The sequence below is a fragment of the Rhopilema esculentum genome, chromosome 12 (assembly GCF_057945365.1).
Source record: "Rhopilema esculentum isolate cy_ngs chromosome 12, ASM5794536v1, whole genome shotgun sequence".
NCBI lineage: Eukaryota > Metazoa > Cnidaria > Scyphozoa > Rhizostomeae > Rhizostomatidae > Rhopilema > Rhopilema esculentum.
Window position 1 is genome coordinate 9,993,194 of NC_142826.1, and position 12,453 is coordinate 10,005,646.

Here is a 12,453-nt window from a genome sequence, read left to right on the forward strand (position 1 = left end):
TCTTTCCTATATTCAAACTAAATCGGAAGTTATATGAGTTTCTTATCAGCTTTTTCCTCAAACGATTACTTCCAAGAAATACTTTTCAATGAGAATATTTTTTCAAGGATTCTTCTTCTTCAAAATGAAACTATACATGCTCTGTATTCAGCCTTGAAAGAAATCCTTGGTTCTATAGTTGTAAACCTGAGTGCCATCGCCTTCGAAAACTGATTTCATGACACGATAACCATACACCAGTACTAAGAATCTCACAAACGAACATTTAAATTTTCTCTACAAAGTTTTTTAGATTTATTCATATAATTTGAAACCAAGCTATCATATAATTTATCACTTCCATAAAAATTTGTAGCCGATTAATATTTGCATATAGAACATCGAATATCAAGACAAAAACAGACACAAAAAGTTAAGATTAAATTTTAAACTTAGAAGTACTTCCAGCGGCACCAAGCAATAAGTACAGACTTTATGCATTTTGCGATGTTTCTTTAAAATTTAATAGCAATAACACTGTCATTTTTGACATCGTTACTCTATCTTTGATGTTTATTTTCAGGATCATAGCTCACATCTTAAAAACCTGAAACAGATGTTAGTCGTCACTAGCAAATTCACAATCCTGAAACGAAACACCAAATTTATTCATCTATCTTTGTGTCCAGAAAAAGGGATAAATTATCAATACCATTACACAGGTGGGTTTTCCTGGATTATTTTACAAAATGCCTGGAAATATTCTACAGACAAGTAGAGAGAATCCTTAGTTTATAATGAAATGCATTCGTTCCAAAGACATTTGCTTGGAAACATCACCATAGTTCATGCAGACGCCTGAGAACGCCCCAATAAAACCCTTGGCAAGCCTAAGAAAAAAGCTTGCTGAGAACAGTCTCTACAACATTAAGGGTTGGGCAGGTTCAAGCATTTAAAACCTTTTTCTCTCTAGGTTCCCTCTGGCTCTTAACTTTAACAGAGTCTTTAATAAGATAAATAAATATTTTAACAATAATTGCTTAATTTTAATAGAAGTAAGCTGTACTAAGCTGCCTTGCCTTAGACACAGAATGCCAATACATTTCACTGTGATGATACCACATAATCAGATACGTTCAGGGCTTTGAACTGTAATGCTAGCCTTTAGGCAACAGGCAACCTTAAAAAGTTGACAGAAACAAACCCTAAACCAGGGAGCTACGCGGTCTTATCTTTTAATGATTTCAGGGGTACGCTTCGATCACTCAGCTTCTCAAGTTCCATTTCCACTTTTTCGTTTCGTTTGTTCTTCAGCATCTTGCCACCCTGAAATCCAACAACACCTCCACCAACAGTGGCTACAGCAACACCAGCAACTTTAAAACCTGCTATCAACCCGATTGGACCTCCAATTAGTCCACCAACAACAGCTCCAGCTAATGGAACCATGGCTGCTTTCAGCTTACTGGCCTAAGGATGGCAATGACAAAATCACAGTCAGGTTTCATCGGCGATACAACTTTAAATGCATCAAGATTGATCTTGCTGACTTAACTGCTTCCAGTATTTTACGCCAAGCTCCGGGCTCTTGGAAATTTCGAATCAAATAGGATTATCGTTTTATACTCAATTAGCTAATAGCTAGAATTTCTGCGATCCTGTGTTCCCTACCTCGAGAAAGAAAACTGCTTATTCATATAAGTTGAACAACTATGCTTCTTTCCTGTCAGAAGTTCTCAAAAAGCAACTGCAGAAAAATCCACGCAAACGACAAGAAACTCTATGCAAAAAATAACCAGCCCAGTTATACAGATACCTTTAACCCAAAACTAAAATGTTAAAACTTCAAACATATTGTAAATCAAACTTCGACTGCCTGTGACAGCGAGTCGGAACAAATTCACCCGATATTGGAATAACCTTAACTTCTTCAATAACCGTGACAAAAACCAGCGATATGATTGGCTAGTACCGAGCAATTTGATTGGTTCTTATTTGTTAAGGCCGAAGCCAGTCGGGATATCTAGAGACCGACAAGATATGTTAGCAGTTTCTATATGTTTACTTCTTTGAATCACTGCTGATGGGACAAAGCATAGAATACTACATTTATGCATGGCAGGTCACATCAGTGAATAATTTTCCATATGCATCTCTACAAAGTGATTGCTTTTCTATAAGGATTTTGAAGCACAGACAAAAATTTACCTGTCCTAGATTCCAAACTGCCTCTCTCACGTTACTGTGTGATTTTTCGATATTATCAGAAATCGAATCCACCTTTTCTTGTTGTTGCTGTAAAAATGGTATATATATATTAATGACTAATAATAGGAAAATACATTTGCTTGGTAAACTGAATACAAAGAGGGTAAAAAACATTTTTTGCTGCCAAAAATACCAGGAACACCAGGACAAATAAAAAGTAAAAAGGCAGGCTTCTGGGCAGCGCCACATTTGAAAATGATTCCTCACATTTGAAAATTGAAACTTTTGTAACTGCTGTGGGCACCTTGAAAATGAGGTAACTTCTCGCACATGAAAGTTTTGATATTCTGTACACACTGTCACGGTAAAAAGTAGGAATTGATTAAGAATCACTGCAATCTGAAAGTAACTGGAATTTCGAAACCCTTCACCAACAGCCTTTATTGAAAATAGCACTTTGCTCCATCTATCAAAAAGCGCATTGGTTTATATCCCCAAAAGCGCAGTGGTTTATATGACGTTCTTGACTGATACAAAAACGCAGGGTGTTAAAATTTGATCAAAGCGTTTGGTCAGGTCATCTCGGGTCTCTTGCAGGTGTCGGGTCTCTACTTGTATATGCAATCGGAATTATAAAACTAGAGTCAGAATTATTTGCATAAGAAGGTCGCTGTATCATGCCTTAAGGGGAACTGTGACCTGGCGAGCTCAGTGTCCAATGAAAAAGCAGAAATTGGTTTTCTGCACACAGAATAAATCCACTGGAAGCTGGTAAAATCTGACTGATCCCTATGTGACTCGACCCCTTTTCAGCATCTGGTCACTGTTTGAGAAAACAGCTATCAAGGGAACAGATCAATAGAACAAGCCAATTTTCAAAAGGCACGTGGAAAGCTCGCAGCTGATTTAAATTGCCTGGAGATAAAACAGTTCTTTTTAAAAAAGAATCGACCTTACTTTAAGAAAAACATCTGCTCTTAAGTGTCATTTTGCCCAGAATAATAACAAACACTCCGTAGGACTGGCAATAGCGGAGATATATTCTTTATAATCAGATACCTAGATAACCTGATAACAATCATATGTTAAAAATCGTTTGACAAGATAGAAACTATCATCTAGAAAAAAACAAAAAGAAAATGAAAACTCACAATAACAATGTCAGAAAACTGGTGAATGATGCAGTTGAGATCCACTAGACTCTAAAAAGAAAACAAGTTCGTGTTCGTTGTGACTGCTTCATCCATACAAGTTACAAGTCAGGGGCATTAATGTGTATAAGAAACTCGTCATAGTAGGAAACTTTGAAACTTTTCTAGGACACTTTGCTGTAATCCTCACAGTAGGATTCCTTAAGTTTTGGATCAAAAATTGTTTTCTGCGGAGAATTCGAAGACCATTCATCTGCGTAGCTTTAAATCTGCAGAATATGTAGTTTTCCATCTCGCTTTAGTATAACAATTCTTTGAAATTATTTGTCCTTTAATATTTCAAAAACAGATCAAATTAAATGAAAATTAAGTTGACTTCCAATCCCTTCTGATAGAGTCCTTGAAATTGCCGGTTGCATGATCCGAAAAAATGAGAAAAAAATTTCAGTGGAAACAAAAGAATTTAAACGATGACGCCCAGACCACACCCTGTTTCCGTAAGAAAAGCTTTGGCTCGCTGGTCAGCGGATAGATGAAGAATTCACTTTGTACATTGCTAGTTTGTATGCTTTATTAAACATTGGTTTAATTGAAAATACTAAGACAAGAATTAAATTGCTTATTGATGTTGCTCGAAGATATATCGTCGTTATGATACTAAAAGGAGCAACCTACTTCTCTGAGTTCGTCCCATGATGCACTGGCAGCTGCTTCATCTGCCTTTGATACTGTCTGCGACAGCGAGTGGATTTCTGATGACGCAGCTCCGATAATAACATCTTCACCTGGTGCAAAAATCCCAATTATACACCTTTTCTGTCACACAATTAGCATAACATGCTATACATATCAGCTGATATGCTGGAAATATCACTTTCAATACAATAATCTCTAACATTGTGACGTGTGACGGATAAGACCGCTATATCTTTTGGAAATATTCACCACAACAGCTGAAGTTACAACACTCTAGCACCAGAATAGTTTGAAATGAAGATAAGCAATGTAGATAAGCGTATTGAAGCAGAATGAGAAAATCTGAACTTAAACTAAAAACGATTTTGTACAAGGACATTTCGAGCATAATTCTTCATTAGGAATTTGAAGTGTACCTTGACAGTTGTCATCTTTCCGTCTTTCTTTTAAAATAGCTTGCAAATCACCGAAGGAACTAATTGCATCTGTAGCTTCTCGTTTTATTGGTGCAATTTTCTTCTCGAAGGCTGGCAAGTCTTCAACCTTAATTTGATGCCGAGTTTTATCCAGCTCCCTCATGTTTGCTTTGAGTTGCTATGTAATTGAAAATAACACTTTGCTAAATTTATCATGTAAGCATGTTATTGCATATCTATGTAGTTCAGTGATAAAAATTACGAGCCATTACACCAGAGAATCTGATGTCACAATTTTTTTAAAAAATTAAAGCTTTATTGTGTCACATTTTTAAAAAAATACATCTTCGGCTGATGTACTAGCGAAAAGGTCCTCCAATCACAAAAGTAAAACAGATCTATGTAAAAATAGGTATTTTAGAAAATAATTATTCAGAACGTAGCTGTGTATATCAGTTTATTTTGATTAAACTAACAAAATTCAAAACAGTAAATGTATAATATATATTCGTACTTTAACTTCCAACAATGGCAATACAAAATATCTTAGGTTATTAAGAAAATTAGACTAGGTGAGGAAATTGTCTAGCTATTCCAGGAAAGCCCTAAACCAGGAAAATAGGAAAACCAGGAGAGCAACTCAAAATTACTCCAATAACAAATTAAGGTTTTTACAAGCATTTGAATTGAATTTTCCACAAAATAAGATATAGCTTAGGCTCCTTATAAATTCAAAACAATGTCATCTATAACAGTGTCAAAGTTTAGAATGTCAAAATGGTGCGATTTCCATTTTGTTCTTATGGCATCTCAAAAAGCCACTTTCAATGCCAATAGCAACAACAAACCAAGATTTCAAGCATCCTGTTGACGCTTTATGGATACCAAACAGAAATCCCCCTCGAAGCACAATTTTACGTTTGGTAAATGATGAAGCATGCAGTTAAAAGGCAATTGATCTACAATCTCTGCTAAATGTCTCCGAACACCATGTAGCTTTTGAAAAACCAAACAATTTTTGAGTCTACCCATTTACAGATAGGTATACTTAAATGCCAAGAAGAATTATCCGAAAATAGTTCCATTACAATTTACAGCAAAAAATATCATGTAGATGCAATATTACTTTGAGGTTTATGTCCTCAAACTCAATTCGAAAGTTTTGGCTTTTTTCGTTTTTATGATGAAACTTAGACTTCGCCTCAATCAAATGGGTCGCAGTCATATGGATAAGTGGAGAAACACTCAATTCCTTAGTTAAAATCAACGAATTGGAATAAGGCATTTTTCACAAGAAACCACATTAAAAAACCGGAACCCTATGATGGCAAAAAAATTAAGCAACCATAGCACACATAGCTCACACATCGATGCAATTCGAGGCTGATTATTAATCTTGATTGATACTAAAATTCCATCAACTTGTAGCCGTGATATTCATATAAAAATGGCTCTTATAAAAAGGAAATTCGTGTATGTGTTCTGTTTGATGCTATTTTATGTTATGCTTTTTTCTTCTAAAAAGTAGCTCTTAGTATTTTGATATTTAAGAAACCTTTGAGAAACGTGAAGTAATCAAATCGACAGAAAATTAAAAAACTGAATCGAAAAAATATCCCGAGCTTAGTTTCTTATAAATAGATGCATTTATATGCATTTATACATTTATGAAAATTAAGAAACTGCAGAACTAAAATCGCCTTTAACAAGGAAACGCTATTTTCAATCAACTAGTTTCCTGCCAAAAGGTCTTTAGAATGAGAATTGAACTGTTACGATTATTGGAAGGTAATCCTTGACATGACAGCGATGACAAGGATTTCAGGATATTTCCATAAAAATTCATTGTACAGTGAAACATCAAAAATCTAGAATGCAGCCGTGCTAACTGGAGCTACCTGTTCTTCTTTTTCGGGCAGGCCAGTTAAAAACACGATGAAGACAGTACAGCAGGAGCGGGCAACCTATTGCCCGCGGGCCACCTACTGCCCGCGGGCCAAAACCCGGCCCGGGAAGTGATATCTTGTAGCCCGTGAAATTATAAAGTCATCTGAAAATGTTTTGTTTGGCAAGGACCATATCCCGAGCGTATGATAATTATCGATTCAAAATGAGATTATCTTCGTTAAACCTGGGAATCATGGAAAGATTACTATCCGTTGTCACGAATTCATCCTGCTTAAGACAGGACAGCAGAATCTTAGAGGGTTGGGGCGAAAGTTAACAAATGCAGCCAGAACGAATTTCGATGTGTGCACTGCATAGCAGTAGAGCACTTATTGTTTGCCACGAATTTTTCATGTCTCGGTTGCTTTTTCTCCATATTGGACAAATTGGTGTTTACGTTTATTAAAGTCAATTGCCTGACCTTAGGCCGATGCCAAACATTGATTGGTGGATAATTAAGTATCTCCTTTCTAGGATCAAACCCTGAATTAAATCCTTTTTAATTCTGGTTGTATTTTTTCAGTTTTGTCTTTTGCATTTACGATTTTGATAGTCATCTCTTGTAGACCCAGGCTAGCCAGCCAGTTGCAAACTAACAGTATAATAGAGAGGTTTTTAACTGCAGTGTAATTGAAATGCAAAATTTTCATTATTTTCACCATCATCATAATTACAAGATTATCTTATTCGTCTTTCTTAGGGCTTTTGGCCCGCTTAAAGAAAAGGTTTGAAGGATCTGGCCCACTCTTCAAAAAGGTTGCCCACCCTTGCAGTACAGTATTAACGACTGTTCTTAATTTTTTCGAAAATCTGAGGTTAGATTGTTCTTAATTTGTTCTTAAAAATATAGGGTGTAAGCAGTGCTATTGCTAGCTTCTTCGCTCTAGGGAGGTATTCAGACCTCATTTGCCAAAAAGTGAGTGAGACAACCTTAATTTGCTAACAAGTTGGAATTTTCACCGAAAAAGCACCCAAGAATAGCTAAAAATCCCCCTTTTCTTAATTTGTTCTTAACTTCTAACCAATTTTAAGCCTCGTGTTCTTATGAAATTGTTCTTATAAAAAAAATGTAGCACACTGTGGCCAGGGCCCCAGACATCAAGGGAGCCCTGAATTTTCTTGCACAAAGGCATTTAAAGTACGCATATTTATTACAGTCAGTTAAAGGCAACAATTGTTCATATTTTTTACGCTTATTCATGGTATATTGAAAATACTTTTTCTCGTGTAACCCTTTGTGAGAGGAGTGGCTTCCAAAAGCATATTCTGTGTCAAGGGCTTTTAATGCTGTCCAGATGAGAATTTTAATGATGCGAATCGGAGGTACTTTTCAAAACAAAGATTGCAATAAAATTAGAAGACATTACTTCTTTGTAACAAATACAGATTAACGCTTGAATTCTTCAAGTAGCCCCATGTTCACATGATGAATGGGCATGAAACGCAATGAGCCACATCAACTGACTGTGAAAAGCTTAGATTGTTTGCAGAGGTCTCATTTTTCAAGAAACTCTCTTCGATAACTCAACACGTACACAGAAAAAGACCATCTATTAAATTAGACCTTTAATCTTTGGGTAAATATGTGTGAAGCGGTTATTTAGCAAAGACTCTATAATGGGCTTTCGCTAGTTTCAACAATTTGCTCTTTGGATTCTACGTGACAGTAAGAGATAAATTGCCATAGTTTATTTATTATAAACTTCGCACCTACTTTTATTGTCACAAAGCTTAAAACTAAGATTTGAACACGATTTCCTGCGATTATATGGTCCTGAAATAGTCGTAATCACCATTGGGAAGGATTACACGTTTGGCTTAATAAAAAAATGCTTAAATGTAGAATAACTTGGAAGTTGGCAAATATAAAAAAAATATTTTGTCCCTGCTAAGTTTGATCAACCTGGACTTAGCAGGGACGCCAGAACATAGTTTGGAGTGGAGGGGGGGGGGGGGGATCTAGACAAATTTGCAAACTTCTATGGTATTTTCTCCCACAATCTTTGATTCCATTACCTGAATATCATAGTTCAACAAAAAAAGTGAAGGGGTATAGCCCCCCTCTCAGCCCCCCGGCTCCGGCGTGCCTGCTTAGAAATAGATAAGATTTTATTAAAACTTTAGAGAAAATGCTTGCATTGGTTTAAGTAATCGGCAAGAGCGGGTTACTTGACTACACTTATAGACGAAGGAGGAGGGGATTGAGTGCTTTAAAAGGAAACAAACATTTGTTAAATCAGCATAACTACTGGCATTTCTTATCACCTCATCAATTATACTTCTACTGACCGTTGTTTCAAACGTGATTATCGATGCTGGATTCAGAGTTTCTAAATAGGCTTTCGTGACCAAATACTGTTGCAAATTAAAACAAACAGAAGAAACCATAAAACCACGATTCTGAAAGTAATATCTTGAAAGTATTTATGCCCTAGTCTGCTCAAACATGTCAATCGTAATGTTACCACTTTAAAGCTCACCTTGCAGTTGCAACACGTATTGACAGATACCTAGCTGTTATGCATCGAAAGTAATAAACTAAAGTATAACGTAATAAGCAAATATTTACTTCAAATTCGAAGGAATGAAAGTAAAAATGTACAGTTTTTGTAAATAGCCAATACAGTCAATGATATAAATAATTTACCACGCTGTAATTTTTGAAATATTGCTAAGCAAATGCCCCAAATATTGACAGCAAGAGCAGGTATTGTCAAGTAAAAACTTATGGTTGATGCATCATTCTCAAGATGCTGCCTTATTAGTTTTATTAATATCAATTATATTGTGTATTCTTTCTAAAAGAAATGGTGTTAGATACCCCTTATAGCTGAAGGCAGTGCTTGATTTTCAATTTCATGGCCTATTAACTTTTTATCACTTCTTGTTTTGCTGAGATAATTTAAGTTTTGCCAAAATTATTAGTGATGTTTCAAACAGATATTTCCTATCAAAATGTTATTTTTGCCTGATATTTCTTTTGATTGTATTGCTCATGGACCCATTAGAAGAGCCCAGCATCATTACAATATTCAGCACATTATGCTTTATTAACAACTCTTATTTCTAATAAAATGCAATAACAAAAATATAGTTTACATTAAATTGCAGCAGCATACTCAGAGGAGGTAAAGTTTGTTAAATAATGCGACTAATGCCAGTTACCTACCTGTACTGTCCTTGAAGCATTTATCTGTTCGATATTCAGCTCTTTCCAACGTTTAGCAAAAACATACTGAAATGAATACAAAGGAATAAAACAAAATAAATGAACTGAAGAAAAAAATTAAGTTAAAGGAAATAGTGTTGCAGAACATCAGTATGCAGCTTAAGTAAACAATGTGAGCAATGCAGTGCAGTGGAAGAGTTACCTGGTAAAGTCAAAAATTAAGATTAAGATAAAAATGTTCAACTAGGGGAATTTCTATTAACATTGGATTATATCAGAACATACATATTAAAGGACATACTTTTACTAAAAGAATAATTAAAGGAAACATGCAGAGAAAAAATTCAAACTGTTTACATAGGATAGAACAAAACATTAAGTTATCCTCTAAAACTTACACTTGTAATTGATAATATTTTCAATTAAACCCATAGCCTTTCATTACAAAGAAATTTATGTTATGAATAGTGTATACCTTCTCAATATTTACTTGATGTCTTCTTAATCGTTCTAGGTCTGTGGGTAGTGCAACTTGTATAAATTTTCTAAGTGTTGGTTCTAGCCTTGCGATCGGAAGCTTTTCAGCATGGACAGGAGGGTCCTCTTTCTTTATCCCTAAAAATATTTTGCATATCAGAAATATAATGCAATAACTACAGTACCAAAATACCAAAGGTACCTGCATCATCGCAGTATAAAGCTCAGCATTAATGGTCCTGACCAGGTTGCAGTGACAGCAAAATATCATTTTCAAATGATGATGTAACTAAGAAGAGCAAGTCAATTATGATGGGGATGGCTGTCAGACAGTCTTTGCTATTTCTGAGGGGGCGAAGGTTGTGTGGCAGTTGTTCTCCTTGGTCCTATGGCTCCCTCCTGGGCAGCCTGTGGTGTAAATACTAGATTAATAGATTGTTACCACAGGGGGTGCTCTCTTCTCGACTAGTCTATCTATTGAGGGAGCTCCTCCTTTAAGAAATTCCTGCATGCAAATCTCCTTCGATTTTGTAAAATCATCTATATTTTTTTCTTGGTCTCTATTTCTCTCATTGTATGTAATTTATTTAATCTTTTGTAACCTGTTGCTGTATTTTAACAGATTTGTATGGATGGATTTTTAAAAATAAAATGAACTGAACTGAACTGTACGCAGGTATGCCCATAAGCAGGTATGCCAGTTTTTTAGCCCTGGGTATTGTGATAAAAAACTAACACTTGAAAAAGTTGCCCAATTCTGTTATATGAATGGGCTAATCGTTGTGCTTTGCTTAAATTCCACTGGTAAAAGATAGCCTTGCAGCAGTGCTAGAACATTGTGCATTACCCTTTTTGCTTAGATTGACTGTGTTATTTCAAATGTTTTTTCATTTTCATTTTTTTGTCACTTCCCTTGTTTTCACTTGTGTTTAATTGTAATAGAAACAAGTAAAGGTAACAAAATTGAACTGCTTACAATAGTGCAGATCACCTCCAGCTTAAATAAACTTCTCCAAAATAGTTATTTTGAAGATTGGATGGCAATGATTTTCCAGATGATTTTGTAATTGGATGGCAATAATTTTGTAAAAAATATCTTCTATATTGCAAAAAATTGGGTGGCATGGGCCACAGCCCCTTGTTGTTTTGGGGCCCTGAGCGAGAGTGTAAATCACACACATGATTTGTCACCCACATGACAATACCTTTATAAACAAGACTGTTAATTATTTGAAAATCTAGAAGAGAAGAGAGGAGTCATTTAATATTTTGGAAAGGGATGTCTAGATGGGGATAAAAGATTGGCACCTTTCTGTAATGATACTAGCAATTGAACCTATTTTTTTTTAAATCTGAGAGATTGAGCTTTTCTCCTGTATCGATGTGATATGGAATGACCCTAGATATCCCAAGCATACTGCAATTATATAATTGTTTAGGTTGGAAGCCAACATCATGTACCAAATCAAATTGTCACATGCGCATAACATTCTAGGTCAAAGATCTTCCTAAATTCTTATCTTGGAATCTAAATACTGTCACCCCTGAGGGCCTTTACAGTGGCAAATATATTACCCCTTAAGTAATTTTAGGATCTTTTTCATTTTTGATACAGTATCAGTGATACTAAGTTACTATCTGTAGACTAGTACTTTTGGCTTTTTGCTCATCATGTCATAACTTGAAACTATTCAATAGTTCTACACAAAATGTAAACATAGCAGTGATTGAATACTTTGCTTCAGGTTGCTTGAATAAAACTTCACTTCTTTCATTTCAACAACCAGTTATGCAAAATTTTACTTACATTCTCTTGGATCAAACGACGCCATTCTTAAAACTTAGGCCAAAATAACGACGACGCATTCGTTCCGCGGTCTGTTTTCTGTGCATAAACGTCTGTGCAAAACCTTCAAACGTACATAACAAGAACATTGACTCTTAAATATATTTCTCGATTCATAACTGTGCTTACAACATTCTTAGACTGAAACTCTGCAAAATATTGATTTGCTCACGAAATATTTATTGTCAAACGTAAATAAAAATTGCAATAGGAATACAACAGCAACAACGAGCTTTCGATATGTTGAAACCTCGTTTTAACTCGGCGAAATTTACCGCGGTAATAATGATAAGAAATTTTCCCCATTTTTTATTAACGCGTATCTATCGTATAAATCTATCGTTAACTACGATCCCGGGCATAAATATTTGGGACATTTCAAGAAAATTTTACGTTTTTTCTTTCCTTTCAAAAAAACTTTCACCGTTCTCTCCGATCCAATGTTAAATGTTTACTTTTGAAGTACAAAAAATAGATGGAACTTTGAAAGAAAAGGGAGGACTCGAATTTATATATTTCTTATTGCCTTTTGATATTTGCTCCTTATTAAAATCAAAAGACATA

The 12,453-nt window shown here is 35.2% G+C and overlaps 1 protein-coding gene across 1 annotated transcript; it reads right to left on the reverse strand.

The window, feature by feature from the left end:
• Window positions 1–306: 306 nt before the first annotated feature.
• Window positions 307–12,108, reverse strand: LOC135681605 (syntaxin-17). Its single transcript, XM_065196153.2, has 8 exons — window positions 11,851–12,108; window positions 10,042–10,181; window positions 9,567–9,632; window positions 4,451–4,628; window positions 4,014–4,123; window positions 3,339–3,389; window positions 2,188–2,274; window positions 307–1,449 (listed from the first exon to the last, which is right to left on the reverse strand). The coding sequence occupies exons 1-8, from the start codon at window positions 11,873–11,875 to the stop codon at window positions 1,198–1,200; spliced, it is 909 nt and encodes a 302-aa protein (XP_065052225.2). The 5' UTR covers window positions 11,876–12,108; the 3' UTR covers window positions 307–1,197.
• Window positions 12,109–12,453: the final 345 nt, after the last annotated feature.